At 43.1% G+C, this 24,241-nt stretch overlaps 1 protein-coding gene across 1 annotated transcript in view; it reads right to left on the bottom strand.

Annotated features, from left to right (window-relative positions):
• CCDC91 (coiled-coil domain containing 91) overlaps positions 1-24,241 on the bottom strand; it is a 325,679-nt gene that overhangs the window by 96,453 nt on the left and 204,985 nt on the right. Inside the window, exons 9-11 of the mRNA XM_065420717.1 lie at positions 14,939-15,031; positions 14,697-14,765; positions 6,520-6,696 (exon numbers count right to left, since the gene is read on the bottom strand). Coding sequence (XP_065276789.1) covers positions 6,520-6,696; positions 14,697-14,765; positions 14,939-15,031 — 339 coding nt within the window. The remainder of the gene's footprint in view (positions 1-6,519; positions 6,697-14,696; positions 14,766-14,938; positions 15,032-24,241) is intronic.

Genomic DNA, 24,241 nt, shown 5'->3' with positions numbered 1-24,241 from the left:
CTGGTCTTGATGAAGTCCCTGTCAGTCCTATGTCCCTTTCTGTCATTACCATTTATGTACACTTTTGTTTTCTTTTAGGTAACCTGCTTAGAAACTAACGTGAGAATTCATACTAGATGATGCAGCATAAGAACATAAGAATGATCATACTGGGTCAGATTAATGGTCCATTTAGACCAGCATCCTGTCCTCCGACAGGATCTGGTTTCCAGATGCTTCAGAGGGAATAAACAGAACAGAGCCATTATTGAATGATCCATCCTGTTGTCCAGCCCCACTTTCTGGAAGTCTGAGGTTTACAGACACCCAGTGCATGGGGTCAGCTGCCTGACCATCCTGGCTAATAGACATTGATGGACCCATCCTCCACAAATTTACCTAATTCGTTTTTGAACCCAGTTATATTTTGGCCTCCACAACATACCATGGCAATAAGTTCCACAGGTTGACTCTGCTTGTGGGAAGAAGTACTTCTTTATGTTTGTTTTAAACTTGCTGCCTATTAATTTCATTGAGTGAACCCTCATTCTTGTGTTACATGAAGGGGTAAACAACATTTCACTATTCACTTTCCCCACTCCATTTACGGTTTTACAGACCTCTATGATATCCCACCTTCGTCATGTCTTTTCTAAACTGAACAATCCCAGTCTTTTAAATCAGTCCTAACATGGAACTGTTCCATACACCTAATAATTTTTGTTGCCTTTTTCTGTACTTTTTATTCCCAATTCTAATATATCTTTTTTAAAATGTGGCCACCAGAACTGCATACAATATTCAAGTTTGGGCATACCATGGATTTATATAATGACATTTTGATATTTTCTGTTATATTATATATCCCCTTTCTAATGGTGTCTAACATTGTTAGCTTTTTTGACTGCCAATGGATATTGAGCAGATTTCTTTCAGAGAACTATCCACAATGACTCCAAGATCTCTTTCTTGAGTGGTAACAGCTAATTTAGACCCCATCATTTTGTATCTATAGTTGGGATTATGTTTTCCAATGTGCATTACTTTGCACTTATCAGCATTGAATTTCATCTGCCATTCTGTTGCCAATTCACCCCATTTTGTGAGATCCCTTTGTAACTCTTCACAGTCAGCTTTGGACATAACTATCTTGAGTTCAGCAGAACTGGAATCCTAAGTGCTTTATTATTATGTGAAAACTGCAGTGACGTTGTAGCTGAGTTTGGTTTTAGGATATGAGAGAGACAAGGTAGGTGGGTGATGCAATATCTTGTATTGGACCTACTGCTGCTGGTGGAAGGGACAAGCTTTCGAGCTAGACAGAGCTCTTCTTTAAGTGAAAATTAGCAGTTTGAATAAATACAGTAACTGACTGACTTTATTTTAGGTTTTCTATGAATTCTTTGAACTTTTGCAATTTCCTCTGAATTCTCTGAATACAATACTTCACACACTTTAAATATAACAACTTTTTGATTTCCTATGTAATAAACTATTTAATCTTCAGTTCCCCATTCAAAACAAAGACAGACAGATACAAGGATCCAGGGCCTTGGTATATTTTTTCCTGAAACCAATAGTACAACCTTACCAACATAGTTGGACTTGAGGTTTATACCCATACTGGATGATCCTCACCACTCAAATTTTACTTCATTAGATTTTCTGGAATTTTACAGATACACCTCTACCTCGATATAATGCTGTCCTCAGGAGCCAAAAAATCTTACCGTGTTATAGGTGAAACCATGTTATATCAAACTTGCTTTGATCTGCCGGATTGCACAGCCCCGCCCCCCCGGAGCGCTGCTTTACCGCGTTATATCCGAATTCATGTTATATCGGGTCGCGTTATATCAGGGTAGAGGTGTACTGCATAGAGCTACTCCCCCTCATATACAATCTAATACATCTTTCTTATATAGTTTCTACTCCAGTACTACAATATCCCATTGATTTTTGGAGCATTCAAACATGTTTCAGAAATGTCTTATGACAAGGGTCTTTTCCTTTGCCAGACATTCTAGTTAATCTATTTTTGCTTCTAAGCATTTCACATTTGTATATATCTTCTCAGCTTTTAACTTGCCTGGCACTGACTGAAGTTCTTTTTCTTGGTCCTTGGCAGTTTTAAGATAAAACTGAATTCCTGTTTTTCCACTGTTAATCCTGTGTCTACACCCAACTGCACAATCTCCTTGGTCTTCATGGCTAGTTGTGGATTTTTCTGGGTTTTTGCTTCTATTGTCTTGCTCTGGGTTAACTTTATGACACCAAAATTTGTTTCAGCCATCCTCTACTTCTAGGTGGATTTTTATCCCATGGGAAGTTTGGGAGATTTACAAATGTCTTCAGCTTCTTGTGTTGTTTTCAGTCATCACTGCTAGGATCATGCTTCCATGCCATAGAGCAGGGGTCTCAAACTCAAATGACCATGAGGGCCACATGAGGACTAGTACATTGGCCCGAGGGCCGCATTACTGACATCTTCCCCCCCTACCGCCGTCCTCGGCCCCGCCCCCACTCCACCCCTTCCATGAGGCCCCGCCCCTGCCCCGCCTCTTCCCACCCCTTCCCCGAAATCCCCACCCCAGCTCTGCCCCCTCCCTACCCCCAGAGGGTGCAAGAGGGGTGCAGGGTGTGGTGGGGACTCAGGGCAGGGAGTTGGGGTGCAAGAGGAGTGTGGGGTGTGGCAGGGGGCTCAGGGCAGTGGGTTGGGCTGCAAGAGGAGTGCAGGGTGTGGCAGGGGATTCAGGGCAGGGGGTCGGGGTGCAGGGTACGGCAGGGGGCTCAGGGCAGGGGTCAGGGTGCACGAGGGGTGCAGGGTACGGCAGTGGGTTGGGATGCAGGAGGGGTGCGGGGTGGTCGGGGTGCAGGGTATGGCAGGGGGTCGGGGTGCAAGAGGGGTGCAGCAGGGGGATCAGGGCAGTGGGTTGGGGTGCAAGAGGAGTACGGGGTGCGGCAGGGGGTTCAGGGCAGGGGGTCGGGGTGCAGGGTGCGGCAGGAGGCTCAGAGCAGGGCTCAGGGTGCAGGAGGAGTGCAGGGTATGGCAGGGGGTTGGGGTGCAGGAAGGGTGCGGCATGGGGCTCAGGGCAGTGGGTTGGGATGCAGGAGGGGTGCGGGGTGAGGCGGGGGGTCAGGGTGCAGGGTGCGGCAGGGGGCTCAGGGCAGTGGATTGGGGTGCAGCAGGGGACTCAGGGCAGGGGGTTTGGCTGCAGGAGGGGTTCGGGGGGCAGGATCTGGCCTGGCGCGTACCGGGGGCAGGGCAGGCTCCCTGCCTGCCTGTCTGTCTGCCCTGCCCCCGCAAGAGGGTGGAACGTGGGGAAGGGGGGACGGAGGGGCTGTGTGTTTCTGTTGCTTGAGGCACCTCCTCCAGCAGCTCCCCTTGTCCGCGGTTCCCCGTTCCCGGCCAATGGGAGCTGCTGGGGGCGCTGCCTAAAGAAACAGCCACACACAGCCCCTCCGCCCCCCCTTCCCCACGTTCCAGACTCTTGCGGGGGCAGGGCAGACAGGCAGGCAGGGAGCCTGCCCTGCCCCCGGTGCACGTCCGTCCGCAGCTCTGGTAAACACTGGGGGAGGGCGGGGGGGCTGCGAGGGGCTCGCGGGCCGCAGAAAATCATCCTGCGGGCCGCATGTGGCCCGCGGGACGCGTGTTTGAGACCCCTGCCATACAGTCTCATTGCTACTCAACTTAAATACAGGAGATGTCTATAGTGGCTCTTTTTCTTCTATTTTTGCAGACTATTGTGCTAGAGCAGAAATGCTCCACCTCCTTAACTGGCATGCTTCATTTCTCTTCCTTGTAGTTTGCAGTTTGGACCATTTATTCATATTAAATTATAACACAAAAATCTCTATGTCTATATATATCTAGGTTTTTCATATCGCATTTACCACCAGGATATTTGAACACCTTCCAAATTTATGAAAAAGTGTACTCAAATATATTTGTATTTCCCAACAGATAGGTTAGGTTATTTCTTTCCCTTGCTGTTAATTTCAGAAAGCTAAGCAAAAGAAGTGGGTTTGTCAGTGATATTCCTGCTGATTTTTCCTAGTATTGAGTTCTAGATATATGTGCCAGTCACAGAGAAAGTTCTGTCTCCTCCACTTACAAGTCTCACTCTTGAGGCGGACAGTTCCATTGTTCCAAAGGAAGGTAGCTCCTGGCAGAAGTCAACATCACACCAAGTGAGGTAGTATCTAAGGTAACTTAGATGAATCCTTGGTAGGCTTTGAAGAGAAGGACTAAAACTTTGAATTTGACCCAGTATTAATTAGGAATGAAAAGAGGCAGAGTGCTTTGGTACTATACTCTGAGCAGCCTGTAACCAAATAGAGGTGATGTTTTTTGTTTATTTTATCAAGCTCAGCAGTTTCTTTCCAGGATACAAAGCATAATAATAAAAACAAGCCTGGAGGTGATGACCCCGAACCAATGAGGACGGATGCACATGAAGCAACATTCAACATAAATATTCTCTCTGTATTGAAAAGATTTAAGGATGCCCTTACTTTATAACAGAGTGTAAACAATTAAATCATATGCCAGTTGTCATCATTTCTTTATCTAGGTCAGGGGCGGGCAAACTTTTTGGCGTGAGGGCCACATCGGGTTTCCAAAATTGAATGGAGGGCCGGTTAGGGAAGGCTGTGCCTCCCCAAACAGCCAGGCGTGGCGTGGCCTGGCCCCCGACCCCTATCCGACCCCCGCTGCTTCTCGCCCCCTGACAGCCCCCCTGGGACGCCTACCCCATACATCACGGCCTGCTCCCTGTCCCCTGTCCACCCCCAGACCCCCCCCACTGCCCCCCCCAGCCCATCCAACCCCCCTCTCCTTCCTGACTGCCCCCCCAGGACCTCTGCCCCCATTCAACCACTAATGTTCCCCGCCCTCTGACCCCCCCATTCACACCCCCACCCCCTGACCACCACCCCGAACTCCCCCGCCCTCTTACCGCGCTGCCTGGAGCGCCGCCCCGAGCACTGGGTCAGGCCGCGCCTCTGCAGCTGCGCTGCCTGGCCACCCAGAGCATTGCGCCAGCAGCACAGTGAGCTGAGGCTGCAGGGGAGGGGGAGCAACGGGGCAGGGGCCAGGGGCTAGCCTCCCGGGCCAGGAGCTCAGGGGGCAGGCCGGATGTAGTTTGCCCTCTGATCTAGGTGCTCACAGATTGTTTATATGTTTTACTATCTTTGAAAGGACTTAAGTGTGGTTATCCTTTGTAAACAGCAATTGCAAGAAAATAAAATTTAGCTTGTATCTGCCGAAAAAATAAAGCATAATGATGGAATAATTTGAATGTCAAATACGGTTCTGGTTCCGAAGCCTGTACTCAGACACATAATGTTAGCAGACTAATTGCCTGTCCTAGTAGGTAATCTGCAAGATGTGCCAGATCTACCACTTGACTTTCAGTTGACCAATATGATAAACTAAAGCTCCATCTAACATCTACTGATTATAAACTGTCAATTTATGTGTGACACACCCAGATTAGTTCAGCAGGAAAAATGTTTTCGTTTGACTTCCAGAATTTTATTATAGTGATCTTATTTACTAGTGTTGTTTATCCAAACACATACAAATTATGTACATATACTACAGGAATCACTTTATTTACCAGCTTATTTAATAACATAGCACATAATTTTGCACAACTTTAGGGCAGGAGATGAAGAAGAATACGGTATTTAGTTAAACTGAAAGAGGAGAATGTATGTAGGGAAAATGCAGCCTGTTTCTTAACATATGTTCTGTAGACTTGCTGTAACTTGCTACGTATGTCTATCACACTTTAAAAGCTAATGTTTTTGTTTTTGCTTATGTAGGGTTTACAAAATCATGGTAAAAAGTTAGAAATTCAACATCTGAATTGCTCAAAGTTATTCTTTGGACATTTTGGACCAATATTAAAATAGGATGCCAAAAATCCAGTATATTTCTTGGCTGCTTACTGAAAAAAAGAGGTTGTTATAATGGACGAGACAACATGTTTTTTGGAAGAACGTATAACCATTATTGCAACATATTTAATTTGTAGTTGCTATTATCTCCTTTAAAGCATGGTTGGGAAAGACTCTGTTTCAACTTGTATAACTAACGCACACTCAACCCTCATCGGAGCATTAATATTGCTTAAGAATTTCTCTAGAAAAGTTTCACTATTCACTGTTTTTTTCATCCATCCAATCTCCATTGCTTTCTCGGTCTTCATTCTATATGGTATCTTAGAATAATTGGTGTATAAATAACGAGACACTGGAATTCTAACCCATTGTAAAAGAAAGAAATTTGATGTTGAATTTTAAGTATAAATAAAAGATACTTCATGTCCTGAGAATACAAAAGACAGACATATTTATGGTAATTAATATGCTGTTAAAGTGCCTAGAACCCTTTACATGTTTTGATAAAAACTTAATGTTTACATTTTTAAAGGATCTAACTAAACATTATGTAGTCATTCAGAGGAGTTTAAACATGGCTTTTGAAACAATAAAGAACACGAACAGCTCTATGAAAAGGTAAAATGTACTTACTTGACTGGTTTTTCTTTGCTCTTGCACAGCCTCCTGCAGAGCCTGAGCAATCTTTTCTTTGTCTTTGACACATTCGGCCTGCCATATTTCTACTTCTTTTGCATGAATTTTCTCCATGTTTCTCCTTTCCTCTTCGACTGCTTTTAAAATGGCCTCTTGCATTACTTCTTTTTCAATCTTTGAAACAAATAAAGCAAAAGTGAATGACAAAAAATACTGAATGCCTGAATCGTTAGAATCACTTCATTTAGAAGGATTGGCAGGCTTACGCGATATAAGAACAACAGATATTTTCACTTCTATATCACTAGTGCATATCTGGACCCAGGATGGTAATGCCCCCCAAAATATTACCATGGCTATTTGTTAGTTAATAAAAAATGAGTTGCTGATTAGAGAACTTTGGTAGCAGTGTCCGTTCAGCCTGCACATGCGCTGCTCCCGTGCTCTGCCATGAAGCTAGCCAGCGTGCACGGGTGAACCCTCCTCAGTTCCTTCTCTACCACAGAGTCAATAACAAGAAACTCAGAAATAGAGGGGAGGAGGATGGGGAGGAGCATCTCGAAGAACCATCATTACTGCACAAGGTGAGTAACTTCCTCTTCTTTGAGTAGTGTCCCTATAGGTGTTCCGCTGTAGGTGACTCCTGAGCAGTGCTCCCCACCGGAGGTTGGGGCTTCGGAGTTGAGTCTGTCATAGATGATAGTACTGAAACTGTCATCTATTGTAGAGTCCCCCAGGATGGCATAGTGTTCTGTGAAGGTATGCGCAGATGCCCAGGTAGCTGCTCTGTAGATTTCTGATATAGGAATACCGTTGGAGAAGGCGACTGCCGAGGAGACCTATCTCATAGAATGAGTGCACATTGAAGATGGGAGTGTTGTGCTGTGAATTGTGTAACATAGTTTGATACGGTTAGATACCCATTTGGAGAGTCTTTGAGCTGAAATCAATGTGCCTTTTAACCTATCTGCAATGGAGAGTCTCAGAGGTTTTCTAAAAATTCTTGTCCTGTCCTCACATCGAGTGTATGGAGGATGGCTTCCCTATTATCCTGATGAAGTTTGAGATAAACGGTCGGAAGGTGAATGATTTGGTTCATGTGAAATATGAAAGTCAGCTTGGGAGTGAACTTCGGATGTAGTCTAAGCGCGACTTTGTCAGGGAAAAACACTGTGAAGGGGGAATGCTCTGTCAGAGCCGCTATCTCCTCTTTCCTTCTTGCAGAGGTGATGGCAATCAGGAATGCAGTTCTCATGGAAAGGTGAGTTAAAGAACAAGAGGCCATGGGTTCAAATGGCAATCTGGTCAGTCCTTTTAACACTAGGTTGAGATCCCATTGTGGGGGTAGGATGCCTGGGTTGAGGAAACACATTCACTATGCCTTGAGAAACCTCTTTGTAGTCGGGTGGGAAAAATTGAGTACCCTTCTATCTGCTGGTAGAAGGTCACAACTGCTGCTAAGTGTACTTTCAGCAAGTAAATAGAGAGTCCCGATTTCTTGAGAGTCAACAGATAATCTAGGATTACAGGTAGAGGGGCTATATCTAGGGTGATACCTTAGGGCTGGCACCAGATTCAAAATCTAGTCTCCGTCTGGTAGGTGGGTACAACAGGTAGCTACTTTTCTACTATGTAGTAACACTTTCTGAACGTCCTCAGATGTGCAGTATTCTCAGGTTGGGATGGAGAGTGCACCTCTCATTCTGCGATAGAAGATAAGGAGTGATTGGAAGAGTCATTGGTGGACATAGCTCCAGTTGTGACAGGTAAAGATACCATGTCTGTCTGGGACAGGTGAGAGCAATCAGTATGATGTTTGCTTTTTCTTTATTTTCAAGAGAACTTTCAGTAATAGAGGGAAAGGGGGAAAGGTGTGAAGAAAGCCCTTGTCCCACGAGAGGAAGAGAATGTCTTCCATGATGTGCATCCGATCCCTGCTCTGGAACAGTACTGTGGACATTTTTTGTTCTGGTAAGTGGCTAACAAGCTTATTGTCTGTGGCCCACATTGTCAGAATGTGTCGTGGAGTATCATCAAATCTCCCATTTGTGGTCATGTGGTAATTTGTGGCTAAACTATCCACTGGCATGTTGTGCGCTCCCGGTACATAGGCCGCTGATATTGTGACATTGTGGGAAATGCACCAGTTCCATAGCTTTAGTGCTTCCACGCCCGGAGAGGGTGATCTGTTGCCTCCTTGTCGGTTTATGTAATATATGCAGGCCATATTGTCCATCATGAATTTTGTATGTGCACCTTTGATCAGCGGGAGACAGTGAGCACACACATTTCTGGCCACTCGCAGTTCGAGTAGATTGATGTGAAGGCACATCTCTGATGGAGACCATTTGCCCTGTAGTGTGAGACCGTCGAGATGTATGCCCCATCCTACGAGGGATGCATTGGTGGTCAGGAGTAACGATGGGGAAAGCCGAACAAATGGGATTCCCATGCAGTTGTTTTTGGGTCTTTCCACCAATCCAAGGATTGTTTGACCTTGATGGGCATCAATAGTAGTTTGTTTATGTTGTCTCTGTTTGGTCTGTAAACTGAACCATGGTTGAAGGCATCTCATGTGCAGTCTGGCATGAGCTATAGCCAATGTGCCCACAGCCATATGCCCCAGAAGTTGGAGGCAGTGTCTGGTTGAAATTTGTGGGCTGGATTGCACTGTCTCTAGAAGCATGGAGAGGCTGAGGAATCTGTGATGTGGGAGGAGTGCCCTCGCATTAAATTCTAGCCTCTGTACAAGAGTTAATGTTGATTTTCATGCATTGATTTGAAGGCCCAGATTCTAGAATGGATCCAGTGTGGAATGGTGATTTGTTGGGCTTTGGCAAAGGAACATGCTCTGAGAAGACAATCATCCAGGTCAGGATAAATCATAATGCCCTGGGAGTGTAAATGGGCCACCACTACTGCAAGGACCTTGGAGAATACTCTGGGGACCAATGAGAGGCCAAAAGGGAGCACTAGTAGGGGTCTTGGTCTAATGGAAACCTGAGTTATCATCTGTGACTCAGTATGATTGAGATGTGGAAATATGCATCTTGAAGGTCAAGGGCTGAGAACCAGTCTCCTTTTTCTAACGCTGGAATAATTATTGCTATTGTAACCATCTTGAACTTCTGAGCCTTGACAAATTTGTTGAGTACTTTGAGATTTAGGATGGGTCTCCAATCTCCTTTTTTCTTAGGTATCGGGAAGTAGGAAGAATAGATATGCCTCTTAGATGTGTGTGCACTGGCTCTATAGCTCCTCTCCTAATAGGCTCTCGTGAGAAGGGTCTCTGAAGAAGGACGGGGAAGGTGAAATGGATGGAGTACCTATCTCGAATGATCTCCAACAACCACTTGTTGGAGGTTATCCACTCTCAGGTGTTGCGGAATGGGGCGAGACAGCATCCAAAGGGAGGGGTGAGGTTTTCCAGGATCAGGTGATGTTGAGGAGAATGTTCTATGGGCACTTCGACCAACCTGTCAAAACTGTTGCTTTGAGGTGGAAGGTTGAGAGGAAGTGGGTTGCGAACACAATGGTTTCCACCTAGGGAACCTGGACTTCTTCCTCTGAGGTTCATATGACCTCTGAGATGGATATTGTGATGAGTGGGGTTTAAATGATGGCTGAAGGCTATATTTTCTCTTAAACCCAGGTGTGAAGATCCTGAGGGATTGAAGAGTAGCCCTGGAGTCTTTTAAGGTGTGGAGGGAGGTGTCAGTCTTTTCCACAAACAGCTTTGTCCCTTTAAAAGGAAGGACCTGTTCAGTCGTTTGAACCTCATTTGGGAAGCTGGATAGGTGAAACCAAGAATCTCGTTTCATCACAATGGCAGTCAAGATGAAACATGCCACTGGGTCAGCTGCATCAAGTGCAGACTGGAGAGATGCTTTAGCCACCAGTTGGATTTCATCGACATTGGCCTTCAATTGTTCCTTATGAGAATCTGGGAACTGCTCAATAAAGGAGTTCAGTTTTAAGTAATTCTGATAATTGTATTTTGCCAGTAAGGCTTCACAGTTTGCAATGCAGAACTGGAGAGCGGTTAAGGAGCATGTTTTCCTGCCAAAAAGATCCCGACCTTCCAGTTCCAGTCATAGGGGGTGAATTTAAATTGGTGTTGGCGGCCCTTTGAGTTGACTGCATCCACTAGGATCAACTGGGAGGTGGGTGGGAGAAGAGAAACTCCATGTCTTTCACCAGCATGCAATACTTTTTCCTCAGCCCGTTTACATGTTGGTGGGACAGACATGGGGGTCTGCCATATGATTTGGCTGGGTTCAAGAGTGCCTTGTTAATAGGGAGTGTGACACTGCACCCCATAGTCTTCACAGTGATAATATGATGATGTGATTATGGGATAATTCTGATGTATTTTATGCAAGATAGATCATGTGAGATATCATTGGAAGGGTTATGATTTACTGAATATGATTATCCTATTTGTATGCATGTATAATTTTTGTATCTGAAGTTAGGAATATTGACAATGTATCTGTATTACAAATATATTTACACCTGGGGAACGCCCACTAGCAAAAGACTGTCAGTCTAGATGGCTGGCTGGGAAGGGCCCATTCAAGTTAATGAATCATTAGGGAGAACAACAGGCCTTAGAAGGATCTTATCTCCCACCTGGGGAGGTCTTCCTGAGGACACAGTAAACAGCCTCTGACTCAGGGCTGCTATGACACTATGGGGTCAGGTGACCAAGTCACCTGTTACTGGACTCCATCTTGGAATACCAATGTTTTCCACTGACTGGCATGGGAACAAAACTTGGAGACAAAGGGCTGCCACCATATGCAAAAGCTATTTAAGGCAGGAGAGCGACATCACTGTGGTTCTTCACTAACTCCCCACCCAAAGAGACTCTGGGAAACATCTGAGGAACAAAGACTGAACTGGGTGTGGAAGTGCTGGACCCAGGCTAAACGAGTTTTTTAATCTGTGAAAGGAACACCTGGGGTTTTTAAGCTGTTAGCAAGCGCAGCTGGCCACTTAAGAATCTCTGAGGCCTGCTTGAATCATCATTTAGGGTGAGAATCTGATACTCATATCCAATCTCTTTAGTATATTAAGCTTAGATTGTGTTTTTGTTGATTCGCTAGGTAATCTGCTTTGATCTGTTTGTATCCCTTATAATCACTTAATCTTTTGTAGTTAATATATTTGTTTTTGTTTTATCAGAAACCAGTGTGTGGGAGTCATAACTTGGGACAAAAAGCTGTTGTATATTTCCTCTCCACATTGACGGAGGGGGCAAATGTCATGAGCTTACACTGTACAGATCTCTTTGCAGCATAAGATGGTATAATTTTGGGTTTACACTCCAGAGGGGGGGTGCACTTGAGCAGCTGGGCAGTTCCTTAGCTGTAACCGCCTCGTGCAGAGCTGATCACAGCAGTTTGTATGTACTGCAGCTGGGTGTGTCCTTACCTGTATGTGTGCTGGAGCCTGGGAGAAGGCTTGGCAGGCTGGTCACAGCAGTACAGTGTAAAGGGAGCACAGTCTGGTGGGTTAAGGGGGGCTCAGTGGTACCCCATTTCCAGGTGGCACCCCAGGGGGAACCCATCACAGTGAATGTGGGCACCATACGGCGGGTGAGAAGAGCAACAGGAGACTGCGTCCTCTTGCTCACTTTCTGAATCTGAGGATGAAAAGGGTGGTGCATGACAACAGGTCGTCGGAGAGTCAAAAGTTCCGAGTGAACTCGGTACCGGGTCCCAAGTACTGAGCAGAGGCGAATACGATGTGTCAGACATTGGAAGATCTGTCGTGTACTGGAAGGTGTCAATACCAGTGGTGGTAGTCGGTGCTGAGGTGCCTGTTCCGAAGGAGTCGGTGATGTGGACCTGATAGTATGCAGATTGTTGGTGCCTGGTGTGCCACAAGCAATACCAATGTCAATGTCTGTGCTGCAGGAGCCTTCCCCTGAGAGTTCCTTTCCTGTTCCCATTGGTTCCTTAAGCAACCCAGAATGCTCTATTGGGACAGTAATGCGAGAGCCTTGGGTTCTGGATTTAGATGGCTTTGGTGCCATCTGTACTGATGATACTGATTGAGCCGGAGATCATTTTCAGCTTGATCAGGGCTCACTGTGGGGACTCATGGCCCTTTTCTTAGAGGCCTTACGTGAGTGGCTCATGGACATCTACTTGGGCTCACCTCCCTTTGAAGTAGAAGGTTGTGGTGAGGTTTCTCACTCTCCAGGGGACCGCTGAAGGGCTGCCTCCATGAGTAGGACTTTGAACCTCAGTTCTCTGTCTTTTCTGGATCTGGGCTTCAGTTGCTGGACCAAACCACACTTCTGTTGGATGTGTTTCTCTCCCAGCCAGCGGTAACACTGAGTGTCCATCAGTCACTGGGATAGATTCCTTGCAACTGAGACACTTCTCGAAGCCCAGGGAGCCGGGCCCTGTCCGGGGGTGGGGTGGGGTGGTGTCTCCTGACGGGGGTTGAAGAAAGAACCAAGTCCTTTTCTCCTTTCCTTCCCTTTTTTTTTTTTTTTTTTTTTTTTTAAAAGGCAACAGCCAAATAAAAGATAAACGAAGAAGAAAAGAAAAAAGAAGCTTCAAACGTAGCTAACGGGTAACAATTCTAAAGAGGTTAACAATCTGCTAACGAACAGGTAAAGCACTGTCTCTAACCAGGAGTGATTGAGAATGAACTGAGGAGGGTTCGCCCACGCACGCTGACTAATCTCGTGGCACAGCCCGGGGAACAGCGCATGCACAGGCTGGATGGACCCTGCTACCAAATTTCTCCAATCAGCAGCAGAGGGATGGACACACACACTTACCGTGGAGCAAGCATAGAGACACTTACAGTGAAGCACCCATAGGGATACTACTCAAAGAAGAATGGGGACTAAACAAGCCTCTCAACCCCAGAGGCGGTGTCTCCAGGCCAGGGTTGAGGCATATTAGTAGGGCAATGTGGAAGAAGCTTGCATATGCATGTTTGTTCTCTGGTTAAATATAACACTTCAGTCTTTTCCAATTATTAACTTAAAAATAATTTAAAGATATAGGGAAAGATATATTTATTTTAAGTATGAAGAAAAAGAAGTGGCCTAATAGTGGGATAAAGGCACAGGCGTTCAAGAGCGTCTTATTAACCTCCCAGACCCAAACATTAAGCTCCACAGCCTTGAGATTCAAGAAAGTTGACAACTAGCCACAGATATACCACTATCAACCAGAAGGCAAATTACATATATGGATCACAGTTTTCATTGGAGAAAACCAGATGTTTTTGATCCTGTAATAGAGTGGGGCCAAATCAATTGTGCCTGTTTGTTTCTTGACATATGGTGTTACAGATTTTCCCAGAGTCTTAAAAGATAGGTACGGTAATTATTCTGTACATAATATTACCTGACTTTTGTGCTGGATTATATACCAAGATTTGATATGCAAATATAGCCTAGAAATTATCACCTAATTCCCTTATCGAATAATAATTTTACTGAGTCCAAGGCATTCATGAATGAAAAGCACTAAACAAATCAGACAGAAAAGGTGAAATTTAAACTTTTTATTAAAAACAATCTATATTGAATCACTTAGGACAGTTTAAATTGATTAAATTTAATTGAATGAAATATTTTGTCAATACTTTTACAAATTTTCTACTAAGGATATATAATATGTATTAGAGTATTAACTCACACATACTTAGGTTTTTCTTCTGGAAATGACCTTTCTGTTGTAAAATATTAAATAAAACACAATGTTAAGTGTCTCGACAAATGCAATGACAACTCTGGTATCTGTTCTTGAAATAAAAAACAAAACACCAGTGCGGTCAGCTGGAGACTATGAAAACAGATTGTTTTGTTTAGATACCACAAATAACTACACTGTAATAACCCAAGGACTCAACATCATGAAAAAGGCAAATTAATACTGGTGCTATTTTCATTAGTAGAATATAAGAAATTACATTTTGCATCAGCAGTTAGCAGATTTCCATGATAGCCTCTAAATCTCGTAGGAGTCCTCATGATTTGTATAATTATGACCCCTTTTAAACATAGTTGAAATGATATATATTTAGTGGAACTGGACTTTCATGGATCTAGTTTTTGAATCAGAGCCAAATTCCTGAACATGACACTCCTGAATGAAATGCATGGTATTTATGTTGTATATCTACTATTTAACTAGAATTACCTTAGCAGCAGCTGCTAAAGCCTCTTTACTTCTATTCTCTTGTTCCTCCAAACATTTTTCCAGGGCTTCCTGCAAATAATATGTAAAATAAAGTTGTAACACAACATATGAGGAGTGGGTAGAATTTGGTTCAAACACTCAAAATATTTAGAACTTGACCCCACTCCCATTAAATGAAATGGCAAAGCTCCTATTGACTTCAGTAGTATAGGATCAAGCACTTGATGTACTCAACGCATTACCTTATGTTTTTGTGATTGTTGCATCAAGGCTGCTTCTACTTTTTGTGCTAACACTTCTTTCTCTGTATCCAGCATGTCAAGAAGTCTCTGATGCTATAAGAGAAAATAATCGTATTATTGCAACTATAGCCTCGTAGTACCACAAGGAAAAGAAGTTGGTGAAACACTGTTAACTAGACATGAATTTTGCTTATATGACCAATGGAAAAACTAGAATTGGTTAAACTACATACAGATTCGTTCCTTAATACCAGCAGCAATGAAGGGCACTGCAAGTAACATGAGATATATCTGATAAATTAATAATTTTCTATTATTTTTTTCCTCAATCTAATGTACAAAAAATAAAATAAAAAATATATTAATAAGTTGGGTTATGCCACCCAGATAATCATTATTCTTACAAAACCTATGAACATAGCCATGGCAAAATTACTTAACGAGTATTCATTTAAATACATATGTGGAATTTAACGAAGTGTGGATGTACTAACTTTAATTTGAATATAAATCTATGTGAAAGAGTAAATATAAATACTCATATCTATACAACCAATTTAGACACCATACAGTTTTAAGGTCAGAAGATGAGAGCAAAAATTGCTGCTTTATTCCAATTTTCTTGTAATTTAAAACATTTTTCAAGGAGACAGTGAATGCTGACAATAAGTGACCAAGTAGTTTATGTCTGCTTATATAATCTGTCATCACTGTTTCTAATTATAATCCTTTCATCTCTTTTTTTTCCCAAGAAACCAAGTAAAGCATGCACAAGATGCGGTTTGCCTTTTAAAAAGTCTGAGCTGTGATGGGAATCTAAAAGTTATTAATGGAAAGTATTGATGCCATGTGTATTTGTCAAGACAACTGGCTAGCAAATCAGTAAACCTTAGCACATGCTGTTTAAGTGATGATTATAGTAACTTGAAATCACATGTACAGTATCAGTAAAAAATAACATTTCATAAGATCAAAAACAAATACATGAAATAAATTTATAACAATATACTAGTTAAAATATATAGACTATAAAGCCCCCACCTTGCAAATACATAAACACATGCTTACCTTTAAGCATGAATAGTCCTTTTGACTACATATACTAAAATGTATTATTCTACAGCATGAAAACTACTATCCTTTATTTATGAATTTCTCTAATATCAACATGAAATCTATTTTCAAACTGCAATGGTATTATGAGACATTTTTATATCTGGAGAAGAGAATACAAAAATGTTGACTGCTTTATAAAACAAAATAAAATGCAATTTCTACAGCACAAACATTCAAGAAGGCATTTCTTTGTCAACTTACTTAAAACAGTTCTGAGTGAAGCAGACATATTTAAATGGGAAACACCTGTCCCAGCAGTGAAATTCACAAAGATTATATTTAATTTATAGAATTATAAAAATGTAGGACCAGAAGGGACTCAAATGGTCATCTTGTCCAGTCATCTGCACAGAGACAGGATTACATACTATCTGGACCATCCCTGAGAGGTATTTTTCTAACCTGTTCTTTAAAACCGCCAATGACAGAAATTCCACAACCTCCCTATGTAATTTATAGATTTATGATATGTATTCTAACTTTCACTGCAGGGTCATATTTTCAGATATTATCGCCAGGCTATCTTAAAAATATTACTTTTTATTTTTTCCAATAACAAATGCTCAGTATTCAAAATGAAACAATAAGTAGATGTTGTTTATTAGTGTGATGGTGTATACAAACTCCAGCCTGGGTGACAAGGGGTTAAGGAGCTGCTCTGGGCTCAGACAGCACTGCCCTGCCACACCTGCAAGAGACGTACAGATAAGAGGAGGAGTAAAAGGGAGTAGAACAGCTCACTTGTGGGAAGGCCAGGGAAAAGATAGGATCTTTACCTTGCAGCTGCTGAGGAAAGGCCTGAGGGAGAGCAAGATCTTCCCCATCAGCGACTATCTGAAGGTCCCTCTCTGAGGGAAAGTAGGACCTGCTTCTGATAGACCCAAAGAGGAAGGCATTTTCCCTTTCCACCCAGTTTATTTGTGTTGATTCCCCAAGTTTTGTTTATAGATTACCCCTGAAGGGGACAGAGTTGGAACTGACCTAGATGGAAGGCCCAGGCCTGAGAGGATGCAGCTACCACCCGTAGGTGGAGAGAGCACACCATGCCCAGCCACAAAAAAATGCCAAGTGGTGAGCTGATCCCCTCCACTCTTTTCTGGTATAGACTGCGAGATTTGAACTATGGCAGGGTGGTGGGAAGTGGCCCAGGGAAGGCAGCCTTAAGGCACTCCTGGGTGCCAGACCCTTTTGTCACTCTAACAGGGCCCTGGGATGGAGCCCGGTGTAGTGGGAGGGCCTGCGCTCCTCTACCAAAAGCCCCCTTCTGCAAGTCCAAGTGCATATGCCCCTGGATAGACTGCCCCACAAGCAAAGACCATTTGACAATCTGCTTTATGCTTCCTTAATTGACTACAGTGGGGCTGAAAACAAGTCTTTTTTATGCCCCCCCCCCCCGCCCAAAATGAACTTCTGTTAGTCTGAGTTCATTTAAAAGAACATCTGACTCAAATATAGGGCATGAATCAAAGCCCACTGAAGTCAACGGAAAGACCCTTATTGACTTCAGTGAGCTTCTGATCAGATCCATATAGAAGATTTTCTTGGATACAGTAGTCAACTGAGGAAACCACCTCTGATTCATATAATATCTACTGTATATAGAATGACAAAATTCATTCTTCTAGATGATAATCTCTAGGACAGCATTAAAATCTAAGACAGTTACTGTTTGGCACCAACTGTCATGTTTCAAATACAGAAATACCACAGGTTTTTCTAACAGCATCAGACTGGACCCAAATACATAGAATGTTAAAAAATAAATAAATCATTCCTTTGAAATGATACTGAAGTATGCATTGATTCAATTCACTGCATGAGAATTGGAATTTATTGTTCAGAAAACAGTTCCAAGATTACAATCATGCAAGATACCAAAAAAGAAAATAAGAATAGATCTCTATCATAAGAGCAACTTGCAAGATACTGATCCTTGAGATGATCTCTGAAAACTAACAACTTTTCCCCCCACAAAAGACAGTGCAAACTTAATCCCTAGAGTGTTCAGTTTGTTACTACACTGAATTGCTAGTGATTGGCTACTACAGTGACAGGTGGTTTAAAAATACCCACACAGATTTACCAAATTCCACCAATTCTATTCAGATGTAGCAAAACAAAGAAAGAAAATATTAGCAGCCAGTCTAAACAAAGCCTTGTAAATAAAGAATAGCAATCTACCTAATAAGTAAGAGAGATTAAACCATGTATGTAAAAAGCTATTGCTCACATGACTTAAAATCTTTGATTACTGTAACTGTCTGCCAGTAGCTGGGACTGGACAACACGGTTGGATCATTCTATATTTGTCCTATTCTGTTCATTCCCTCTGAAGCATCTGGCACTGGCCACTGTTGGAAGACAGCATATTGGGCTAGATGGACCACTGGTCTGACCCAGTGTGGCCATTCTTATATTCGTATAATTCTATAGAATTCCTGTAAAGTTGGTAAGCTTTGGGGGCTTTTTATGTTGAACATTATTTTTCTCTCCATGTATAAAACACTTTAAAAAAAATCATTATCAATCTTTTGTGAATATAACACTGTGGGGATCATTTTGTACATTAACTTGGCTATATATTGGAAAACACATTACTTTTCTGTATGTACTTGGCATTCATTCAAAATGCAGATTAATGATGGACAGATTTCATTCAGACTTTATCCAATACATTATAAATAGAATATTTTTTAAAAATCCCAAAATATTTACATGAGAAATATATCATAACTTCGCCAAAGCCAGAAGCTTCTTGTGAGTAACTTAGCACATCCTTTCCTATTATAATGTAAATGTTTATTCATGTGGAATAATCCTTCCATAAAAGGCTACCTTCATATCTGAACTTCCAGAAGTTCATAGATCATCACAAATGTTGCAACAGCTGTCCATACAACCCAGGAAAGCACATTCTCTTGTATTAGAGCTAGAGAAATACCTTAGAGAAATACCTTGCAGAACTGTTTATTTGGCTTCAATGTTTACACTCAGCCAACTAGTTTTCTTTTTCAGGGTAGAGAGAATTTTCAGCTATTAAATTACATAAATTATTTGAAGAGAAATAAGTAATTGGGAAAGGGTTTGCAGAATAAAATACAGCATAGTCTCTTTCTCTGAAGTAGGTCTTGAGGCCACAGAGCTTATATTTCATAAATGAGGGTGTATATAATAAAGAGGATCAATATAACAGATTTAATGGAATTAAGGAGAGAGATTACTAACAATAACTATTCTTCTTTGAGAGTCACCTTCATGTCTTCACTTTAGGGGAATATGTCACCACAGGTGTCAAACTGTGGAACTGCCTTGAAAGCTGTGTCTGCTGGGAGGTACAAGAAAGCTGTCATGCAAGGGTGATGTTGTTACCCTACTCCAGGGGTGGCCAACCTGAGGCTAGGTCTACACTACCCGCCTGAATCGGCGGGTAGAAATCGACCTCTCGGGGATCGATTTATCGCGTCCCGTTGGGACGCGACAATCGATCCCCGAATCGACGCTCTTACTCCACCAGCGAAGGTGGGAGTAAGCGCCGTCGACAGGAAGCCGCAGAGGTCGATTTTGCCACCGTCCATACAGCGAGGTAAGTCGGCTGCGATACGTCGAATTCAGCTACGCTATTCGCGTAGCTGAATTTGCGTATCTTAAATCGACCCCCCCCTGTAGTGAAGACGTAGCCTGAGAAGGAGCCAGAATTCACCAATGTACATTGACAAAGAGCCACACTAATATGTTAACAGCCCATTAGCTCCACCCACTCAAACCTGCAGCGCCTCCTGCCCGCTGGCAGCCACACCAATCAGTGCCTCCCGCTCCCTCCCCACGCCTTCCGCCTGTCGCGATCAGCTGTTATGCGGTGTACAGGAGGCTCTGGTGGGGAGGGGGGAAGAGCGAGGGCATGGCAGGCTCGGGGGAAGGGGTGGAGTGGGGGCAGGGCCTGGGGCAGAGCAGGGGGTTGAGTACTGAGCACTCCCTGGCACACTGGAAAGTTTGCATCTATAGCTCCAGCCCCAGAGTCAGTGCCTATGCAAGGAGCTGCATATTAACCTATGAAGAGCCGCATGTGGCTATGGAGCCACAGGTTGGCCACCCCTGCCCTACTCTATAAAAAGGAGCGTATCTCCCAACCACCTCGGTTCTTTTTTCCCCAAAGCACAACATCCTGATACTATATAGAACTCAAAGATCTAGGGGATGGTGGGTGGGTGGTGTGAATACATAGAAGTGATGCTCAAAGATCAGTTCCTGGTAAGTAACCTCTCTTTCTTCTTTGCATTCCTATCCTTAGAAGATTAGTAAGCAGAGCTCTACCAGAAGGACAGTGAGCAAGGAGTTCTTAGCTAAATATAGAGCGTAGCATGGCTGTCCAAAACTGGCCATCAAAATGCAATGCTAAATACAAGTACAGTAACTCCTCACTTAAAGTTGTCCCGGTTAACGTTGTTTCGTTGCTGATCAATTAGAGAACATGCTCGTTTAAAGTTGTGCAATGCTCCCTTAGAACGTCGTTTGGCAGCCGCCTGCTTTGTCCACTGCTTGCAGGAAGAGCAGCCCGTTGGAGCTAGCTGGTGGGGGCTTGGAACCAGGGTGGACTGACAGCCCCCCATCAGCTTCCCGTTCCCCTAAGTTCCCTGTGTGGCAGCTGCCCAGCAGGCTATCAATTGCTGGCAGTTCAGCTGTCCTTCTCCCCATTGCCATGTGCTGCCCTCTGCCTTAGAGCTGTTCTCTGGAGCCTCCTGCTTGCTGTGCAAGCGGGGGTGGGGGGGAGGGGAGAAGGGCTAATGTCAGGGAGTCCCCGTCCCCCCTGCTCCTGCACCCCGCTTACCCCATTTCCATAGAGCGGGTGGGGGGGGAAGGATGGACATGACAGGGCTCAAGACGGAGGGTGCTTGCTGGCAGGAGCTGCTGTCTCAACTTGCTGATCTACTTAAAAAGGCAACGTACTTAGAGTGGGGTCAGCGTACTTAAAGGGGCGATGCACATCTCTCTCTCTCACACAGGGTGTGTGTCTCTGTCTCTGTCTGTCTGCCATGCTGTCTCCCCTCCCTCCATTCCTGCTGCCTTGTAGAGTGTGAGGCTACATTAACAACATGTTAACCCTTGAGGGCTCAGCCGATTGCTTGTTCATCATTTAGCAGTAAGGAACCTAACCCCGGCTATTTACATTAATTCTTATGGGGACATTGGATTTGCATAACATCGTTTCGCTTAAAGTCGCATTTTTCAGGAACATAACTAAATGTTAAGTGAGGAGTTACTGTAGTAGTGATTATTGAAAGGGTGCACCTAAATCCAAATTACTGCTTTGCAAATCTCCACCAGGGCCTTGAGCATGTCACTGATGCTGCGGTGGCACTTGAGGGATGAATTTTTAAACTAGGGGATACTGCTTTCCTAACTAATATGCAACAGTGTTTCAAACATTTACTAATTCAGGGTGAAATTCTCTGTTTAATGAGTTTTCCCTGGCATTTATTCACATATGCTACAAATAACCTATTAGATCATCTACAAAGGGCTTGGTCTTTTTGAGATAAAAGCAGGATGGGTATCCTCTTTACCTCTAAGCTATAGAGGCATGCTTCCCCTGAGTGGGAATGGTGCCTGGGGAATAACATATGGGGAGGGAAATAAACTGGGATAGGTGGAAATCTCAAATCACCTTATGTATCAAGTTGGGATTGGGCCCCATGGTGACTTTGACCTTAGGGACTTACAGTTTAAAGGTGGAGGGGCCAGCAAAGTATTAAACAGATGCAATTGGTATTGCAAAAGTCTTTATAATTGATAAATGTTTTGGAAAGGCCTGTGCAAGATCCACATAAAGAGGGCTCATCAGGTTTGTTAAGACAAGACTTAGGTTCCATCACGTCAGCAGCTTCCTAATGGACGGAATGCAATTGCCAGTCCCTCCAGGAACCTGAAGACTGTAGGGTGAAAGAAGATTAGTTTGCCCTTAATGTAATTATGATAAGTAAATATTGTTTTCATATGAATCTTTAGCCAGGCTAAGATTAAGCCCTGTCTCTTAAAATGTAGAAGGTACTTTAGGACTCCAAGTCGAGATGGAGTGAGTCCTTTACCAGTGGTCCAGATAGTACACTTTTCCATTTTTTGTTCAGCAGGAGCTCCTACTGGTTTGGAGGAAGATGGACTGAACACTCAGAGCAGAAATGGTCCACATTAGTTAGCAGGTTATCTTCCTCCATGCTGCAAGGTGGAGTGCCTCTAGGTTGGAATGCAGAACTGTCCTTATCTGTTGACGCAGGAGGTTTGGAGATAAACAACTTACTTGCTGCATCTTTTTGGTCAATTGCAAAAGATCTGGATACCAGCGCTGACTGGTAAGCAGCTTAGCAAGTATACAACAGTTTGGGAACAAGGTCAGGATTGCCCCCTCCTGTTTCTCAATCAAGGATTCTGGGTTGGGACTCAGAACATTCCATAGGGCATAACTGTAATGAGACATAAATAGCTTGACTTTTGCTCACTTAAAAGGCCGGACAAGTAGTAGTAGAAATGTTTTGCACAATAGCTCCTGACGCCCATATCTTGTGCCTTCTTTGTCTATGGGAGACCAACTCTGTAACTAAGGCCATGTCTACACTTACTGGTAGATCGGCGCTGCTGCAATCGATGCAGCGGGTGTCGATTTAGCGGGTCTAGTGAAGACCCGCCAAATCGATGGCAGAGTGCTCTCCGGTCAATTCTGATACTCCACTAGAACGGGAAGAGTAAGGTAAGTCGATGGGAGAGCAAGTTCAATATAACGCAGTTTCACCTATAACGCAGTAAGATTTTTTGGCTCCAGAGGACAGCGTTATATCGGGGTAGAGGTGTATTTGTCTAAGTACAGTTAACCTTCACATTATCAGTGAATAACAGCTATTAAAATCAATGCATCCATGTTGGACTATGTGAGGGGTGTATGAATAGTAAACTGTGGGAGAACCCATTCAAGAACAAAATTGCAATGAAAATTGCAACATTCACTAAAGTTAATACACATGCTATCCAACTCAACAGAACAAAATATTAAATTATTTATAGATTCGTTGTAACTAATCGATGACTACTTTTCAATTCCATCTGAGGAAGCATTTTACAAACACTCGTGAATTAAGCCTCAATATCTCCATGAATAGTACAGATGTAGTAAAAGCCTCATTTTGAAGAGGTGGGTGAACACTTTTCACAAAGTAATGACTCTATACCTCAAAGGAAATCTACACAGCCCTTTCAAAAGATGAGTCTGAGAGCTTAAATTCATAACTATGCTAGACACAAAAAATCATGGTCTTAATAAAGACACTGGATTTATGGCTTATGACAACCTATAATCCACTAACCCCCCTTTTCATCCTATGATTACAGGCGTGTTAAACAGGCCACTTCACCTTGAATAGTCCTTGGAATGTGCGCTAATTACTTATGCTAAATCATCTGTTCAATCTTGTATTTAGTTGTGACATTCCTAGTACTTTTCCCAGACCTGAAGAGGAGACTGTGTAGCTTGAAAGCTTGTTTCTCCCTCCAACAGAAGTTGGTCCAATGAAAGATATTACCTCACCCACCTTCTCTAATATTCTGGGACCAACACAGCCACAACAACACTGCATACAACAATCGAAGATATTTAAATACTAGGCATTTCAGTAGGGAATCACCGAACCTTCCCTGTAATAAGTCAGCTGAATGCCTTCATCTCAAGGACCAGGTTCAATAACTGACCAGGAAAACTCATTCACAGCAGTATTTATTCTTTTTAACCCGTGGATAATTAAGATTCTCTACTTTTCCCGGAAATAAAGATATAAACACCCTACACTTTCCCCTGACAAGACCCAGGAAAAACGTTTTATGGAAATGGTCATCAGTACTTGACAATCCAGTCTTTCATTCATCAGCAGAAATAATATACCACTGGACTCAACTTTTCAAGGATTCTTTAATGAAAATGTGTTCTTGTGTCTTTACGAAATTCTCCTTTTCATTTCAGTTTTTCATAGAAGAATCCAACTGTAGGAGGAAATAACACAGGTCCTGGGAAAAGCCTCATTATTCCTATTACAGAGAGAACTGACTGAGATTATAAAAATACACAGTTACAGGTCTGATGACTCCCTCTGGTTAAATATAAATTAGGTCATTTCAGGACACTCACTTTTCAGTCATACTAAACATACC

This window comes from Emys orbicularis, chromosome 1 (genome assembly GCF_028017835.1).
Source record: "Emys orbicularis isolate rEmyOrb1 chromosome 1, rEmyOrb1.hap1, whole genome shotgun sequence".
In the NCBI taxonomy this organism is placed as follows: domain Eukaryota; kingdom Metazoa; phylum Chordata; order Testudines; family Emydidae; genus Emys; species Emys orbicularis.
Note: the sequence above shows the minus strand (reverse complement) of the source record. Positions and strands in the feature narration are given on the sequence as shown.